This window comes from Lichenostomus cassidix, chromosome 1Aa (assembly GCF_008360975.1).
Source record: "Lichenostomus cassidix isolate B80296 chromosome 1Aa, HeHo_3.0, whole genome shotgun sequence".
Classification (NCBI taxonomy): domain Eukaryota; kingdom Metazoa; phylum Chordata; class Aves; order Passeriformes; family Meliphagidae; genus Lichenostomus; species Lichenostomus cassidix.
Genome location: NC_139480.1, coordinates 33,997,091 through 34,015,642, shown reverse-complemented (window position 1 = coordinate 34,015,642; position 18,552 = coordinate 33,997,091). Strand labels below are relative to the sequence as shown.

At 43.4% G+C, this 18,552-nt stretch overlaps 2 protein-coding genes across 2 annotated transcripts; one reads left to right on the top strand and one right to left on the bottom strand.

The window, feature by feature from the left end:
- Positions 1-1,625: 1,625 nt before the first annotated feature.
- LOC146443447 (cathepsin E-like) lies at positions 1,626-14,031 on the bottom strand. The gene is made up of 10 exons (XM_085044782.1): positions 13,606-14,031; positions 11,131-11,299; positions 10,779-10,956; positions 8,649-8,766; positions 8,026-8,144; positions 7,364-7,563; positions 6,582-6,704; positions 5,510-5,654; positions 2,937-3,035; positions 1,626-2,844 (listed from the first exon to the last, which is right to left on the bottom strand). The coding sequence occupies exons 2-10, from the start codon at positions 11,184-11,186 to the stop codon at positions 2,665-2,667; spliced, it is 1,218 nt and encodes a 405-aa protein (XP_084900908.1). The 5' UTR covers positions 11,187-11,299; positions 13,606-14,031; the 3' UTR covers positions 1,626-2,664.
- A 1,683-nt stretch (positions 14,032-15,714) lies between these two features.
- Positions 15,715-17,928, top strand: LRRC10 (leucine rich repeat containing 10). Its single transcript, XM_085044789.1, has one exon. The coding sequence runs from the start codon at positions 15,798-15,800 to the stop codon at positions 16,632-16,634; it is 837 nt and encodes a 278-aa protein (XP_084900915.1). The 5' UTR covers positions 15,715-15,797; the 3' UTR covers positions 16,635-17,928.
- The last annotated feature ends 624 nt before the right edge of the window (positions 17,929-18,552 follow it).

Below are 18,552 nucleotides of genomic sequence, written 5' to 3'. Positions count from 1 at the left end.
GATAAATTAGGAATTACAGCTGTGAAGTCACACTATGCAGTCTGTAATATCAACCAACATTTCACACAGTGGGCCAGCTCCAGGCTCTGTATAGTGTTCTGTTCATTGCTTGTGAAGAAGCTAGTGCTGGGATCACTTACCAGAAAAATTTCCTCTCCCATTTAGTCTGTTATCTCACTTTTGCAAGCATCTGTGGACTCTGACTTGTATTAAATTATCTTTTGGGATTATGTGCTCTCTTAGGCACTTCTCTCAGAAAACTGTTTGCCTTAGCATGGTAAATGGACTATTTTAGCAAACTGAACAATCTACAATTCACGTTCACAGGTATAAGCAATGTTGAATTATTGCATGAATAAAGGCACTTTGAGAAACACCATTGCCCTGGTTGTACTGAACTCTCAAGAAGCACTTCTGGCAAGGGTTTGACCTATCATGCTAATCAACTTGATGTCTACCAGGAACAGCAAGGCAGACTTACAGAAGATGATAAAGCTGGAAAAGGATAGAATAGCACCAGGACAGACAAATAGGTCAGAGCAGCAGTTTGCTCCCATCAAATAGTGTTAATCTTGAGCAGGATCAGATATATCAGAACAAAGAGAGGGCTAGTCCCTGTGCATGCTGCCTGACTTTCCACCTATTTCTAGAACGTGTTCACACTCTGCACAGGAATTCATAGAGCCAAGATGTCAGTGCTGGGACCAACTGGCTGCAGGGACATGTCCCAACATCCTTAAAATCTTCTGACATGAATAACAGATCTCTAACTCCAACTGCAGCCTCATATTTAAAGAATATATACATATTTTATAAATAATGAAAATGTACCAGAGTGTTAAGTCTGCTGCATAGTAGAGAAAACAAAAATACCCTGCTGCTGTTAAATGAGGGACAGGGCTTTTTAGATGTTTGTTTGCCTTGGTTCAGGGCCAAAAAAATTACATTTTCTAGACAAATAAGTTAGCTCAAGATCAATTCATTCTTTAAGAGTGACATGGAGAAAGGAGAATCAAGGCAAAATTGGCCTGAAATACATAGTAACTTCACACAGCTCAGTCTTGTCTGCAGAAAGACACAGCTGGCAGCAAAGTCTCCTACGCTAGAGGCTGATAGCCTGGATGCCAAATGTGTAACACAATGTGGCTGCAAATAGAGAGTCAAGAAAACAGACACTGGAGAGGAGTATTTCATACTGGAACGCAAGATCAGTGTTTCAGAGACACCTACAGGAAAACCATCCTCTTTTTGTGATGCTTATTGGTCTTACAACTGAAGACTTAAAATCTAAAAGGCTGTGATCATGATACTGCCAAGGCCAGCAATGGGCGTTGCCTTTGGTCTGTGCCAGGCAGACAGATGGCAGCAGTAAGTCCCTGAGGGCCACCAACAGCCAGTCTCTGGATCCCCATGCCTCTGCCCTGCTGGGGAGGTGCCCAGTGCACAGGGCTGGGACTGCAGACATTTTTTGGCTTCAGGAAGATAAAAGCAGCCCCTACACACCAACATGTTTTTTCCCTCCAAGGAAGCAGAGCAACTTGAATTTTCAATTGTTGCTCTACCCTCAAGTCCCCTTTCTCTCCAGCACTGGAACAACTGGGAAAAAACATAACTGAAATAGCACTAATTTTGTTTGGTTAAGTTTTATTCAAGTGTACAGGGGCAGTAGGAGCTTTAGCAATCCAAACAAATACTCCAATGGGTATAATTTGGGTGAATTTTCTTTTGCCAAATCGGTGTAGCTACCTGTGGCTGTTTCTTCTGAAACTGCTGCCACTGCTGACAAGAAGTGGCTGAGCAAGGGGCAGTAGATGTGTAGTGCTGGTGCATGGGTCCCATAACTCGTGTGAGGTGAAGGAACACTGTGGGATCCCTTTGCACAGGCTGCAGTCTGAGTTTTGTAATGTGAATAGACACTGCTCCAGCTGCTCACACAGCCAAGGGGCAGAGGTGTCAGGTGCTAAAAGCAGCATCTGACCTAAGGCACAAATGGCAAATGCTGACACCCAAAAGAGAAGAATTTTCTAGGGATGATAAACTCAAGGGAAAAAGCAGGTGTAAGTAATCATGTAAGGAGCAGGACATTGTGCAAGGCACAGTAGTCGAAAGTAGTGGCCACACAGGCATCAGTCAAATTCCCTTTTATATAATCTGGTTGGAGCATGCTAGTTTAAAGACAATTTCCATGGCACTAAGGAAACAAAGCTGAACAAAACCCAAACCATGGAAAATAATGATGAAAAAGAAAGCTGTAAGAAATGAGGGGGAAACTAGCACACAAGAAATAAAAAAAGGATAGCCAGACCAGGCAGGACTAAGATTAGTTTGCCCCACTCATAGCTACTATCTTGTCAGCCTGGCACAGTTCAGCATTTTTATTCTTCCTGATCTTTTGCAAATCTGAGTGCTGAGCTGTTCTGCTGCTTTATCCTGAGAGCAGTAGTGTCTGTCAGTTACTCAGGAAAAATTGTTTCTCCATTATAAACATCTAGATAGTTAACCAAACTATATCATCTGGGACAAGGATCACTGCAAAGCCCTTAAAACCTGGAGGGGGACAACACAATGTGCATTTAGGTCCAGAGTCTCAGAAAAAGCTCTTCTTCACACATGTGTTGATGATCATTACATTAACATTTAAGAGAGAATAAATTCTATTACGGCTCAATAGTAATCCTTCCTGTGAACAGCTTTTGCAAATCCCACTCTGTCATTCCCCCGATCAAAAATGCAGTAAAATGCAGACATGAAGACATCTCCTAAAATCCAGAGTGAGCCAGTGCGAGTGGGGATGTCGAGAGACTGAAAGCCGCTCATGCAGAAGGTTTGGTCATCAATAGACTCCTGGAAGGGAAAGCACATGTCCCTGCAGCAGCCAGCTCCATCCCCAGCTCAGGGAGTGAGGCACAGGGAGCAGGGAAGCTGCAGATACGCACCTTTATGATGTACTGCTCTGCTGTCAGCTTGTACTCGTGGTGTCCGATCGTGAAGCTTATGTGAGGCAAGCTTGACAATCTTCTGCAGTCTACAAGAAACTGTACACAATGCACTGACTGAGACTGGATTGCTTTATCTTTTTTTAAGTACTGCCCTTTGAATCCAAGGCTTTTGGAGTAGGTAATAGTGAATTTATTACAGAGAAACAGCATCAGGCTGACTTACAGCCTAACACTGTTCTCCAGCTTTCCAGTTCCTGTACTCGGTCAAACCAGCCCAGCAGCCCAGACTACTGCACCAGAGTCTCTGGGGATCCAGGGCTCATGAAAATCCTTGCAAGTCCCAAAAGGAAGGAGGTGAAGGGGGACTCTGATATCCTCCCTGTGCGACTCAAAAGCAAAACTAAGTGTGTGAGCCCCAGTGAGCCTACATCAGCAAGGTCTGCTGACCAAAATCCTCCAGTGCTCTGGCCTTGACAGGGTAGAGGGAGCTGCTCCAGCCACAGAGGAAGCACCCTATGGCTGCAGTTCACCCCAGGTCCTCCCATAATGCCATCACTTCAGGAAAAAATAAGCTAGTGAGGGATATAACACCATATACTTATACTAAGCCCTGGAGTAGGATTTAACAAGTAGAAGGGCTAAACTCTGGCATGGTCATTAATTTCTATAAGTAATACATTCCCTTACAGTAACACAGAAGATAATTTCCTGGCCTTTCTAGTTATTTCAGTAAACAACTGGTGGGTGAAATGGCAATACAGAATGCTCCAAGTCCCAAAGGGATCTTCACTGTAAGCTGTAGTGTTTAAAGTCATTGTTTTAGAGGCTTCCTAGAAGGAAGAATCTGCTTTTTGCTCTTTTTCAATCTGTTTTATGAAAACATAACACTACATCTTGCATACACTTAGCAGCTGTCATACCATTAGAACAAAGTAAACCATGGGATACAGAGGACAAGAGTAAAAAAAAAAAAAAAAACCACCTAGTAAAATGATTTGTAGGATACAAGAAGTGAGACATTATTCTTTTACATAGCTATTACAGAATAGTACATCCAGAACAAATCAATCCTTGCTGAAAAGAGATAAAAGTTCTGGTAAAATCATGGATGGATACATTCACTTTTACTGGGATAAATTTGAGCCACAATCCTGAGTCTGTCTATGATTGCTAAAAATCAGTCATAGAAAGTCTTATTTTCAGGATGCTTTTTTGCAGAATCTGATATGCCAGTGGAGTGTTCTTACGTCAGCACTGGTGTCTAAAAACTTATATGGCAATGATCCAATTTTTGTTTCTTTTAGGCTAGCATAGGTACATCAGAAATATGTATTTTATCTATGTTCCATGTTAGCATGAACCACTATAAAATGAACTTGTTATTAAAGCATACTCGTTGGCATGTACCTAAAAATTTGAACAAAATCAAAGTTAAAGGTTTAACTGAGAAAGAATTAGGAGCATCAGGAGTTATATAGATTTCATTCCAAGTCTTCCTCTTACAAATGAAGGTGGATTAAGAGTCCACTTTTGTCTTTGCTCTTTGTGAGTGCACTGGGCACTTGTAACACTCTTAATTTTCTTCCAAGAGCAGTTTTGGGTCAGGATGAAGACAAATTGAGATTAGCTCAGTTGGTTGGAGCATGGTGCTAATAACACCAAGGTCACAGGTTTGACCCCTCCATGGGCCATTCACTTGAGATTTGGACTTGATGATCCTTGTGGGTCCCTTCCATTTTGGAATATTCTGTGAAATGCAGGTTAACAAAAGCCATACATGGCAGCTGTCCTTGGGCACTGAAGCTGTGGCAATGTGCTAATGACCAGTGGGAGTCAGCCAAGGGCCAGCAATAAGGCATGGTAGAAATAAGCTGCTATTTTCCTGGAGGAACAGGAAAGAGTGGTGAGGAGAGTCAGCAAGGGGTATGTAGGAGACAGCAGCAGGGGAAAAAGGAAAACTAGCAAAGGGTCAGAGGAATAAAGTTCAGAAGGAGAGTAAGAGACAGCAAGCCTTGTCCTGCATGCTCTGACTCATCTGCCAGGAGCCAGCTTTGTGAGTGACACTGATGTGCATCCCCCCCAGGAGCTCTGGCACGATACCAACTTCTCCACTGCAAGCTGACAGTGAGAGGTCCTGTCAGTGAAGCCACTGTGGGGCTGTCGTTAAAATACCATTCCCTTTCCATTTGATGCTGACATAGCTGGCCATCAGCACCAAATCCCTCCTGGCTTTGGGGAGCCAACAGCTATAGCTGGGGATCTTGAAAATCTTCTTAGCTTCCAAGAGAAAATTATCTCTCATGCAAGGTATAGATCGATTTCTCAAACAGATGTCCCCATTATTTCCTTACACACCACTATTGAAGAGGAGAACATTTGGGAGGAGGGCTGGGGCAAGGCATATAGATCAAAAGCAGTTTGGCTCAGAGTTCAGTGCTGTCCTGGAAACAAGGCTTACACTGGCACCTGTCTAAGCAATTACTTTGGTTATTATCCAACCCTATAAGCTCTTTGCATCAAATATCACATTCTCTTCCTCTCTAGCCGTTTCCTGGCTGTACAGTTTTTACCTCTCCAGTATTTGATGGACTTGCCCCGATATACTCCTGCAATCTCCTGATTTGTGAAGAGGGGCCAGTGATAAGAGAAGTGCCTGAGTCAACAATGGCTTCGCAGCCATGGGAGCAAAATGCCACCCGGCCCTGGATCTTTATACTGCAAGTGAAAAAAAAAAAAGCATCTTTAAGCAAATGGCATATACACTGTGTCTGAAACACCATTTTATTGCTAGCTGAAGTATCAGCGTACTGACTGAAGTTAATCCCAGACAAGTGACAGGACAAGAGGAAATAACCTCAAGTTGCACCAGGGTAGGTTTAATTGGATATTAGGAAGAAGTTCTTCACAGAAGGGATTGTAAAGCATTGGAATAGGCTGCCCAAAGAAGTGGTAGGGTCACCATCCTTGGAAGTGTTCAAAAGATGTGTGAATGTGGCACTTGAGGACATGGTTTAGTGATCCACTTAGGGTTGACAGTTGTAATCAATAACCTTAAAGATCTTTTCCAACCTTAATGATTCTGTGATTCTATGATTAAAAGCGGCTGCCAAGCTTTGCTAAAGACAAGAATGTCTGTGGACCCACTTTTCTCCCTTGGGATTCCTACAACCATAATCATTTGCTGCCTTCTGATGAATTTGTCCTCACCCACAGGTATTCTCATTATTCACCCACAGGTATGTGTTCTCATCAATTTAGGCAGTGTGCTAGAGGCGGAACAAAGGAACTTCCACCAAAGTTAGCAGGAAAGAGGAGAGGGGGACCCAGAGCTAGATTCCATTCCTGGGTGCCTTAACCTTTTAACTGAACAGTCCACCAAGACTCAACTCGACCACTGGTGTATCATACTGAAACACACAAATATGCTCTCCCAGAAACCAGCTACCCATGTCACAGCAGATTTAGAGAACTAACAAACCCCAGACTCATCCTGGTGAACCCCTCTTTGAGAGTCATGAAGGTTAAACCCTGCAGCTGAGTCCTCCTGCACTTATATCAGCAGGTGTTTCTGTATCTATGAGTTTACCTAGGGAGGTAAATTCCACCACGTTTTTTTACATACATACATGCATACATACTTACTTGTTCATGTGTATTTGCCAGTAGCTTTTCTCAGTGACTGGGACCCAGTGGATGGAACCCTTGTATAGAGAATGGTCTATCCCACCCAGAATCAACTCACCACCATTCTCTGTGTCATCTCCTCTAAAAGCAGAAAACAGGTTAACACACATGGGAGTATGCTAGCATGCACCAATGAGATTACACTCAAAAAGCAAAAGACAAATCACAGCCCTTTCTAAATTCGGATGTGGATGGCTGAAAGGCATTATTCCTAAATTATCACTACATAAGTGCCAACTCAGACCCTCCAAACAACCTCTGAGAAGACTTACTGTAGATACCAAGGTAGGCATCAGGAGCAGGCTGAGCCAGTTGCTACTCTCAGCTCAGAATGAACACTAGAGAAATAGGTGGAGTTGCAGCTGGGTCCAGATTAGGGAACAATATTTTTCTGAAATGTGGCTATTTGGGTGTAGCCCAGTATTTCTGTTCATCTCCACGGGCCAGAGGAAAACCTCTGGCAACAGACATGGCCAGTCGGAGGTGGGAACTTCTCTTTTCTTTATGACCAGCTTCAACAAGAATAAATCTCTGTCCAAAAAGTCATGGTCCTCTCCATAACATTTTTCTTTTCAGGCCATAATTTTCAGCGTCAAATTGGAAAAAAACCACCACCAAGAATCAAAAAAAAATGGGGGAAATTTCTTTCTAGAGTTGAAGCTTTATACAGATGCACAGTTGCTTCTATCAACATTTAAAGTATATTTACTTTTTTTGGCAGAGTCATTTTAAAGACAGACCTTTTCAGGTAGAAAGAGAAGACCGGCTCCTCTACCAGGTTTTGGTTCATGATGCTGTCAAACACTGGCAGAGCATTGCCCACTGCTAAGGCGGGGTAGCCTAAGCCCAGTACACCATCAAAGTGGGCAAGGACAAAAGTTGCTCCTGGCTCAAACACCGACTCGCCGAAGTCCTGTCCCCTGATGGAGATGTTACTTATCTGTTTGGTAAAAAAAATAAGCAACAAACAGCCAAGCAAAGAAAAACTACAACTGAAAGTAATGACATCATAAACAACAAGAAATTAGCCATATTTCTGATCCATACAATGGATTCATTCCATTTTAAAAGCCAGGATATCTTTGTGTGACTTGCATCAATATAGCATGTACCCATTTGGCAGGTAGGCTGCACCAATTACTTAGAATGTCTTAATTATATGGCTGCTTGTTCATAAGCCCAGGACAGGATCCAAGAAGACAAGCCGAAATGAAAAATAAAATCTGAGGCATTTGTGTTGGTAAAAACTGGAGCAGCACCCAGACCTCTCAGCACCTGGCTCGGCGGGACCTCACCCTGCACTTGACTAAACCAGGCAAGGTTTTCAGGGCAAGGCCAGTATCTGAGCTGCCCTGAAAACTCTTGATGGGGAGGCTAACACCCATTTTAGGTGGACACTTACCTGCAGCGTGTCTTTGCCAGCAATGCCCAGAAGCTGTCCCGAGCCATACTGCAGGGAGAAGGCTTCCCCTCCGTGCTCATACGAATCTGACTTGAAGGACTTAAATTTCTGATGCACCCCTACACAAAAAAATGACAGTCTATAATGAGGGGAGGTCCTGGCAATGCACCCACTCCCCAGTGCAGAACCAGATGAGATGTAGGAGAGCCAGATTTTTTCTTCTCTCATGAGAAAAGTGTTGAAAAAGTGCTGCAGGCACCTCAGTTCCCCTGCAGACACCCCAGTTCTTCTGTACCTGAGAGGCAGTTTTGCATTTTAAAGAAAAATTAGAAAAAAATGGGCATTTCCACCTCTGTTGGTAGGTCTCCCAAGTCTATTTTCATGCCTTTTACCTCATAGTGCAGAGAGACTCTGGGCAGCTGCAGCTGGCACTTGCCCTGGCTGCAGGGTGACGTGAGGCAGAGACAGAGGGGCAAACTGGGGAGAGGAGAGCAGCCCTGAGGGATGCTCCAAATCCTCCCCTTCCAGATCCCTGCAGCAGGGGAGCTTCTTGGGAAAGGAGAAGTGGGCAAGATCTCTGGACTCAAGACAAGAGAAGCATCAGGGAGAATAACATTTCTTACTGCAGGCCTCGCTGATGCAGTAGGCAGAAGGCACCCAGAAGTTGGAGGAGCCAGTGTCAAACACGACGGTGAACCTCTGGGGCGGTGTCCCGACGTTCACAACCCCGTAGTACTGCGCCTGCGGGAGGAACAACCCGCTCAGCCCCAGGCTGCCTCCAGCCACCTGCTCCTGAGGAAGAGGCCTGCCTGGGAGCATCACACAATGCTTTCTCACGGGGTTCTGGGCAATTCCATTTAAATGTAAATGCGCATCACACGGAAGTGTGTCTGGTCCCACGAGTGGCTTCAGGCAGCAGGTTTCACTCCAGCTGAATGCACAACGGTGTGGAATTTTTAAAGCCTTTTAAGCAAACATTCAGTTGCATTCCCTATGGAGTCAACAAATCCTCTCGCTGGCTGCAGAGGTGGCAAGGTCATCCCCAAGAAGAAACTTTCACATGACCACACAGTGTTCCTTACTGATGTCAATAAGAAATCAGTGTTGAAAAGTCAGCATGACCTGCTTCTGCCAGCTTTAGAAGGCTCCAACCAATGGCACAAATGCTGTCATATGTGGCTGCCCTTTTTCCTTTGTAATTAGCAGCTATTACAGCAAGTCAAAAAGTATTGTATTGCACAAACTGCTCCTGATACACTGAACAAAGTTCATCCAGTGGATGAAGAAACCACTGACCATCCCTGGATACCAACTGAGACTGAGATAATCTGTGAACACGTGAATGCTACAGTGAAGTGCTTATCCAAATCCTGTATACAAGTGTCTAAGTGCTCCTATCTGGCTCTGGAAGAGCAATTCAGCATTAAGAGACCTATTTTTAGGAAGAGGCATTTCTGGAATTCAACCACAGATAGAAAAGCAATAGCTAATGCCAAACTTGGTTCAGCAATACAAGTATTTGAGTATGTACCTTCAAGTGCATACTTGTTAATTAATACACTGACGTTTCTGACCCCAGAATTTACGGTCTGAATGAGATTATCTTGAAAAGGCAAACAAGCATGCCATTTCAGAGAATATCCAACTATACAGTAGGATTCTATTTCTTCCTGTATTAAACAAACCTAAGGGATGTTCATTTAAAAAAAACAAAAAAAAAACCTTCAACCAGAAAACCCATATGCATACTGCAATAAAACCTTCATACACACTGCAATAAAACTATTCTTGGCACTACCTGAATATGCTGGGGAAGTGGGTTTTGCTTTTTTGTTTTGAGACTTATCCCTCTTGGAAATAAGCTTTAAAGCAGGTTGAAATGTTTCAGTGTCCTTTTTTCTTCACATATTTCTTTATGGCCTTCAAGTGTCAGTAAGTTCTTGCTGAATTAATTTGGCTTTCCCTTCGATTCCGTTCCCTGTTCAGATGATTTCACAGCATTTCTGCTGCTTAGTTTTCTTTGAGATAAGCACAGCAGAAGAACCAAATAAAACAGAAAACTGAGACCATCCAAGTGGACAAAATGCTAAAACCAGGAAAGACAGCTTACAAAAGGGTAGATCTGCTGACTTGCCTGTCTGAGATCCAGTGAAACTAATATTTTTCCATTTTTTGTTTACACAGTAAATTCTACCAGGTCAGTCTCCAATGTTTAATACATACCAAGTTCAAGAAATAAAAGCAGAACAATAAAAAACTCTACTTAGGTCTTTGTTATCACTGATTTATGACTACCCCTGATCAAATAAATGAGATTTGGAGGATTTTTTTATAACACAGAAGCATCCAAGTGTCTGGTAAATAGAATATGACTAAACTAAGTAATTCAGATTCTGCTATGAAAAGTCCTTAGACTTTTCACCAAGACTGATGCAGGCAAACCTCCCATATTTCTTTGGGGACCCAACTGAGTCCAATACAGGTCTGTACAAAACTAAAACTTGTCACAGGACTACCACTGCTAGTCTACATCAGCTTTCTACCCAGGTCCCATGCTATCCTAGATCTAGACATGCTTTATTTTGTAGATTGCAAACTGGTTTTGTATGATCTAATATTTATAGCATAGAGCAATGAGACACCTTAAGCCCTATAATTTCATTGACAAACTAGATTTGAAAAGTACTGGGGAAAAAATCTGCCTTCAATAGAATGATGAGTCTTAATGATTGCATTACCAAAACTGTACTTACATTCATGTAATCATACAGCCTTTCTGAAGCAGTTCCTACTGATAAAGCAATATCTGCAGGGAAGCAATGCAGATACCTCCGGGCAAAAACATCAGGGTGGTGATTCCTCCAAAATTCCTCTAATTCTCCCTTTTCCTTCAGCTGTTTCTTGATAGATTTGAATCGAATCAAGGGGATTCTATGCAAATAAAATAAACACACAAAAGAATAACTGATTGTCTTTTCTAGAACTCTCATATACTCTTTTTTCTTAAAAAAATGTTTCTTTTGAGATCTCAAGTAGCAACAAGCACAGGTCAACCCATGAAGCCAGTGGAGACATGTGCCAGTGATGCCAGATGTGTTTTCTTACCGTTCCACAGCCATGATGAATGGGATGTAAACCACGGCCAACAGTATCACCCTCATGGCTCCAAGCAGTTGAGAGTCTAATGACACTCCTTTTCTCAGAAGTCCCTTTTTTATGGCCTGTTGTCAGCTGAAGGCTGTTTGCCAGGTCAATCAATCACAGGAGGTCAGCGCTTTGGCAGAAAACTGATTGATTTACTCTCAGACTAACCGCTGGTTTGTGCAAATAGTGGTGTCCAGTGGAGCTACACAGGCACAGATAACCAGGGCACAGTCTAGACCAAACAGACATTTCACTAATAATCCTTAATGTCTTTTACATAAATATAATACATGGGGTGAGATTGGCTCCTGTTAGCATGAGAAAGAGGAAGCAGTCCAAGGACTTCCTGCTTTTCAAGCTTGCTTTAGTGAGAGGTTGCTCAGAATTGTTCAATACAGAGAAAGAGGACATAAAACATAACAATTTCACTTCTGCACGGAGACATTTCAGCAGGGCTAAGCAGACAGACATTTGATGGGCTTGTGACAAGTCACTCTCCAACAGCTGAAGTTTAATTCCATACTTATGGGACAGCTCCAGTTTAAACATAAATGTGACTGCCACCCCATAAAATGTATCTTCAAAGTAAAAAACACAATAGTACAATACTGCAACATACAGTAAATAAACAGCAAAAATTTGCACACATTTCAGCAGGACATTTGGAAGAGCTCTCGTGGATTTATTTTCCTGCAAGTTTCCTGAGGTTAGTGGATCCCACAACTGCCTGACACTTGGGTTCAAGTCAAGCCTGCAGAGAAATAATGGTGTCAAAAAGAGACTGATTTGGCAGAGCACAACTCCAAACCCATCAGCTGCCCAGGAGGAAGCTGAGCACTGAGTCTGCAATTTACTTACAAAACTTTTTGAATCTTCCTCTGCACAAGAAAGTGCAGTATGCAACCAGATACCGCAGCCTAGCATATATTAAAGCTAAATTTGAATGATCAGCCATTTTGTTCAAAAGGCTATGGTAGGATGGTGGGAAAAGAGCAAACACTTTTTTTCCTTGCAATACACTATTTATTTTAAATAAACTGTTCACTATGGGAAGGTGAACTGGAACTAAGTAATCCTCCCAAAAGAGAGCAGATGTGCAACAGCACAGCAAAGAGAGAATGTCAAGGGACAAGGAGGAGGCAGGAGTTGTCATCTGCTCTAGCAGCAATGTCAAGAAAAAACAGCAGAAAAACTCAAACACACAGCATTTGTGAGCAAAGAAAAGGTCTAAATGCCTGTCACAGTCTTTAAAGAAATGCAAAGCAAACCAAAATTGCTCCTTTAAGTCACATCCCTTGCTATGTCAGACTGATTGAGGAGCAGCATGAAAGGCTTAAAATCAATACGTTTAGAGCCCTATTTATTAGTTCCCCTGGATTTTGAAATACATAGTTTACTCTTTCCAATGTACCCCCAAAACTGTAACAGCAAAAAAACTCAGCAAAGGCTGCGCCTGATGTAATCACACAGCTGCAGGCGGAGCTTTGGATCTGAAAAAACACCAGCATCTTTATTACAATATCTTGTTTCAAAAAATAATAGAATCTCAAAAATGCATTTTTATAGTAATTTCTATTTTAATATGTTTTTTTTTAATTATCTAGCTCTGAGTAATATGCCCCATTTCTCCTGGACTTAGAAGTTTTACACAAGTTATCAGTGATCAATCACATTTTCTGTCCCAGAGTCATACGAGCCACTGAGCTGCAGGAGCTGGTTGCAGGAAATGAGAATGGTGAGCAAAGATGTGGCCATTTGTGAACTTCTAGAAACAAAGGCATTTCTCAAGGAGCCTCCGCCTGTCACCTGATGCACAGCAGAGCAGATGTCATGCCCTTGGGTAGGACAGAGTCGCTTTGACAAGAGTGAGACAATGTCTGTGCTGAGTGCCTTTATCACTTGAACTTTTCCTCAAATGCTACAAATGCTTCTGGGAAGTCATTAATGTTCATGTTGGAGGGCATCACGATAACTTTGAAGACATGAAGTGGCTTTTAAAACACCACCTGGGTCTTCTGTGGGGACTGGCTTTGCCTTAGTGCCTCCACTGAGTGAGTGATTCTCAGAAATAATGTGATTGCTCATTATATTACAAGTGTAGTCCTTTATTAATCCACACACAAAGGTTATTCTCTCTGATCTCATCCTATGTTCCAAGCAGACATTCATTTTAGCTAATTGAGGTACAAAATGCAGCAACAAAAGGTCATTGTGACTTTTTTTGATAAGCTGGAATAATGATTAAACTACAATGCAGAGGATCCCTAAGAAATAGTTATCTGCAGTTTAAAAGCTCCATTGAGGAGAAATAATTCAAGTAAAAAAAAATTAATCCATATCTGTATCTAAAGACATAAGGTATATTGCAAAGTTATTTGTCTACATGTGGATTATTGAAACAAATATGCCTAAACTATATTATTAATATATTCTTACCTATGCTCTTATGTTGTTATGGTTAGTGGGTTATCTGAAAAGGTTTGTCTAAGAGTCTCTGCTGTGGATGTACATTCATTATTAATTATGCCAAATGCATTTGGTTTTCCACACCTGTAGCCTACAGTGCCTTAAGGGGAGGGACCCTTACCTTCAGAGAGTGCCACAGCTGTTTAGAAATGAAAAACAAATACAACAACCTGCTGACACATTACCCACAGTGGCCCTCTGACAGGGCACAATGTCAAAGCAGTAAGAAATGTTTAGAGGGAGATGCTCATACTGTGCAAACTGGCCTCTTGCTGCTGGGATGCCATGCACGGCATGTCCTGCTTTCTGTCATCATAGAGGGAACTTCCAGGCTCCCTATTCCACAGCACCACCTCAGATGACTGTGACATTATCTTTGTTCTCCAGGCTTGATACTCTGCCCAGCTTCTTCATCCAAAACCTATTTTATGGCACTCAGGTCTTAGCACTCACTGTTCTCCATCCTGCTGCAATACCGGTTCCCAAGTGTCCTCTCTGTTGTTCTCCCCCCACAGGGAAGCCCTCCATACATTTCATAGCATCACCACTCCTCTTGTGGGGAAAAGGCTCGTAAACATCCTGTAGCCTATACCCAACTGATAGCTAAGAGCTGCTTTACATTTGAAAGGAAGTGATAGCAGAGAGCCATCTATTACTGGATTCGACCAGAAAACCAGAGGCCACCTTAACTGGTACCTTTTCCTCAATGTTCTGTTTGCTCTGTCTTTTGTTTTTCAAGAGTGCATGGCTCTCAGCAGTCATGGATTTTGGTAGTATAGCACCTAATACCCCGAAACCAATGGCAGATTGTTCGAAGAAAGTATTCTCCCTCAATTATGGTAAATATGAAAAATGACATCAATGAGCTGCAGGTATCAAAGTGCCAGGTGCTGGAAAGGTTATTTTACCTTAAAACACTCTGCCAGCTTTCACATCCAAAGTTCATGGTACAGCCATGGCCAACACAGGTAGGACAATCATAGGATGGGTTGGCTTGGAAGGAAATCTTAAAGATTATGTAGTTCCAACCTCCCTGCCATGGGCAGGGACAAATATGAACCCCCAGGAAAGCCTGAAAGAGCAGCAGCTCAAGTCAAACTATAGGTTCCTATACATGGGAATGCTCCTAGAAATTAGAACTGAATAGCCAAATGCATCTTGATGAGAGAAGAACAGTTTACACGGTCACATCTAAATAGCCATAACTTTTCAACATCCTATTTATTTCACCCATAACAAATGAGAATCCTTATGGAATTAAATCCATTTCTTGACAGGCTTTGGTACAGACATGACAACTGCAGTAGCACAGTTGGAAGGCGGATGAAGAACAGCCTTGGCAGTTTGTGATAGCACATTACATTGGGATTCAGACAAGGAGTAAAACATAATGAAAAAGGCCCTACAGACAAGAAGTAAAACATAATGTCATGAAAAAGGCCCTACACAGTCAACAGTGTGCCAGAGGCTATAATAAATACCATTAAATGAGGAACATAAATAGAAGAACAGCTCAAGATAGCAGCTTGCCAAGTATTTGTGTTAAAGCTTTAAGATAAGTACTGGGTGGCAAGTTACACTCTGAAATCCAGGTATTTGGCTCCTTTCAAAATACATCCCAGGAAGTGCCACTCATCTTGAAAGTCAGTCAAGTCTTGACAGGTATTTTAAGCAACAATTTGATTATATCTGACATTTCTGATGGAAGTTTCATGAAAGTTAAACATCTGAGTTTAAAAATTTGGTGTGATGTGGTGTTTACTTTCCCAAGCTCATCCCTTCTGCCTGCATTGGCTACACAGACAGCAGAGCTGCAGCAAGAGGCAAGGGGCTGCGGCATTGGGGTGACTGGGGCAAAATCAGAGAACGTTTACCATGTGCAAGAAGAGACAAGAAGGAATGTTTTTGGGGGGAGTGAGCAAGTAGGAGTGTGGGTGAGAGACAGAGACCTGGGCCCTGAGTCGCCCTGTCTATAATCCCCGTCACCAAACACTCATTCAGTTATCAGAAACATTTCAGAGCGCTTGAGATTAATGGCTGGTGCCATGTAAACAGAGCCTTATATTGGGATGACAGAGTTACCAACAGGCCAGTGCACAGCAGAAGATCGAGGCAGGCGCCTGTCCCTCACAGTCCCGGCCATCCCAAAACAAAATCCTGAGATGGGCAACAGTCTGAAAGCCATAGCTACTTTTGTGCCCTCTAACAAGTGCCAGAAGTACCTCCTAGAAGACCTAGAAGAGATGCCAGTGGATAAAATGGTGGATCTGAGTGGCAGACAGCTGAGACGGCTGCCTCTGCACATTTGCTCTTTTAGGGAGCTGGTTAAGCTGTACCTGAGTGACAACAACTTGAACCATCTGCCCCCTGAGCTGGAGCAGCTGCAAAACCTTCAGATCTTGGCACTGGACTTCAACAACTTCAAAGCACTGCCCCTGGTTGTGTGCACACTGAAGCAGCTGTGTATCCTCTACCTGGGCAACAACAAGCTCTGCAGCCTGCCCCTCGAGCTCCGACTCCTGCAGAACCTCAAGACCCTCTGGATCGAGTCCAATTGTCTGCAGTACCTGCCTGAGGTGGTGTGTGAGCTCAGCCTACTCAAGACCCTACATGCTGGCTCCAACGCCCTGCGCACACTCCCTCCCCAGCTGCAGTGCCTGCAGGAGCTGCGCACCATCTGGCTGTCAGGAAACCTGCTGTCCGAGTTCCCTCCCGTGCTCCTGGACATGCCCTTCCTGGAGGTGATCGACGTGGATCGCAATTCCATCCGCTTCTTCCCCAGCCTAGCTCACCTCCCTGGTCTGAAGCTGGTCATCTATGACCATAACCCCTGCAGGAATGCACCCAAAGTGGCCAAAGGGGTGCGCAGGGTGGGGAGATGGTCAGAGGAGACCCCCGAGCCCCGCAAGCGATCCGGGGCGGTGATAGAAATCAAGCGCGACGAGAAACCATTGCTACCTCCTGCCGCCAAGACTGAGCAAGAAGCCGAGCCCTGCTGACACTCAAACTGCCCCTTCTGGCAAAGATGGCAGAGTGCTCACACCACTGCCCAACCTCTACCTCTCCCTTGCTTGCTGGTGTCCAGGGAGCACCACACCACGTGGTAGTCATCAGGAGTACATGCACAAGCTTGGAGATAAAGTAACAGCAAAATTCTTTACGGACACCTGTCTTTGTGCAGCACTGAACACTCCCTAAAACAGACTTCTTCCCTTTCCTCCTCCTCCCATGCCAGGACCACTCAGACTTCACAGCAGAGATGAAGACTGAGTTTAGATGTTTTCCAAGGCTGGAGTGCACGGAGCACGTATGGACTTGCTGCTCCTCACCCATGGGCTCACTCTTCTCCCCTCCACCTCGCTGAGGTGTCCGAGCTCAGCTGGAAGCCACTGTTCAAGGTGATCACTACTGAGACCTACAGCTCTAGAGCAACCCACAGCACTTGTCTCAACTTACTTACCTGAAATGCACCAACACCTTGAAGGCTTCCCTGCCTGCCAGTGAGTCCTGGCTGCACTATCAACGAAACACACATGCACAGGGAGCTCTCACCACTGCTGCCTTCTTCCTGCAAAATTTGTGACAACTGTTTCGTTACTGCCAAGCAGCATTTCAAATGATGGTGAGAAAAGCTGGAGGCTTTGCTGCTGGTTTTTGTTACTGACTTCCTGTAAGGGCAGCTGTACAGAAAAAGTTTTCATGTAGGAGCAAAGACAAAAGTTAAAGCCTGACTAAAGAGGAAAAGCTGCAAGAGCTGCAAAGGTAAACTTGCATGAACAAAACCCAGGGCTGTAAGACTGTCACTATAGCCTTGTATATAATCTGAAGCTGAGGCAAACTTTACTCAGCTGATTTCACCGGGGTATTTCTTGAGCTTGCAACTTGGACCAGCTCAGATCCCTTTAAAAATGCACTCCTTTTTTAAGCTTCGCTTTAACTGATAAACAGAAATCTGGCTCAAAGTGATATTTTAAAATTTACACTCCATAGCATGGTTGAATTATGCAAAGGACAACTTTTTTAACAAGGGTGGAGAGCCTTCGGTGGCACACTCTTTGAGTAGAACTGTCTCACCAGTGCAGCCTCCAGAAGCTGCAGTTGACTTCCCAGAAAATGTTTGATTCCATGCCAGTTCATGACTGCTTAATGTAACCTACATGCTTGAAAAATTATCTGGAAATACATAGACTCTGCTAGCACTTCTTGTCTTGTTAAATAAAATTTGGATCTGGCTGGCACCCATTTAGTGTGCTACTAGTCAAATTACATAAAAGTATACTAGCATCTTGCCAAGTTAAACCATCCTTCTTTGGAATTAACAGCAAATTCTTTACCTAGTCTTGTTCCAACAATTTCTTCCTACAAAAAGGAAAGCAGGACATGAGTTTGGGGCATTTTTTTTTTAATCCAAGGTCAATGTTTTATATCCCTCAGAACAGAGCTCGCACTGTATTTATCTGAGGCGATGGGGAAGAGGGTGCTTTCAGTGGCTTGTCAATGGTTTATGTTTCACTCAGCTCTCTCCACAAGTACTGTCACTTCTGGAGAGCTGAAGAATCTCTGCCAAGAGTTAAGGGGAGGCTTCTGTAAGCAGGTTCCCTTTATTTTAAGAAATCTAAGGGACAAAAATGTTTGTGCACATACCTGCTTCTTTCTTAATCTTTCTCCTTTAGCAGACTTGCCCTGGTATTTGCCAGGTGCTGTACTATACTTGCAAGGGCCAGAAAGCTCACAAGGCCTGGCAGGCACCGTTCTGGGCCCCCACACGCAGGGCCCCTGCTTGTCTGTGCTTACAGTCATCACAAATCTGCGCGCAGATTACTGCAGGCATCACAGGTTCCTTACAACCTAAGCACAAAGAAACCAGTCCAGTTAAGAAACATGTTGGCTTTGCAGCAACTACTAAAATAGAAAAGT

Excerpts from the sequence above, each read along its gene's own strand:
- LOC146443447 (XM_085044782.1), bottom strand. The coding sequence starts at position 11,186 with ATGAGGGTGATACTGTTGGCCGTGGTTTACATCCCATTCATCATGGCT. Across the intron at positions 8,145-8,648 it reads CTGCATCAGCGAGGCCTGCA|GGGTGCATCAGAAATTTAAG; the intron begins GTAAGAAATGTT and ends TTTTTTGTGTAG. Across the intron at positions 7,564-8,025 it reads CTGGCAAAGACACGCTGCAG|ATAAGTAACATCTCCATCAG; the intron begins GTAAGTGTCCAC and ends TTTACCAAACAG.
- LRRC10 (XM_085044789.1), top strand. The coding sequence starts at position 15,798 with ATGGGCAACAGTCTGAAAGCCATAGCTACTTTTGTGCCCTCTAACAAG.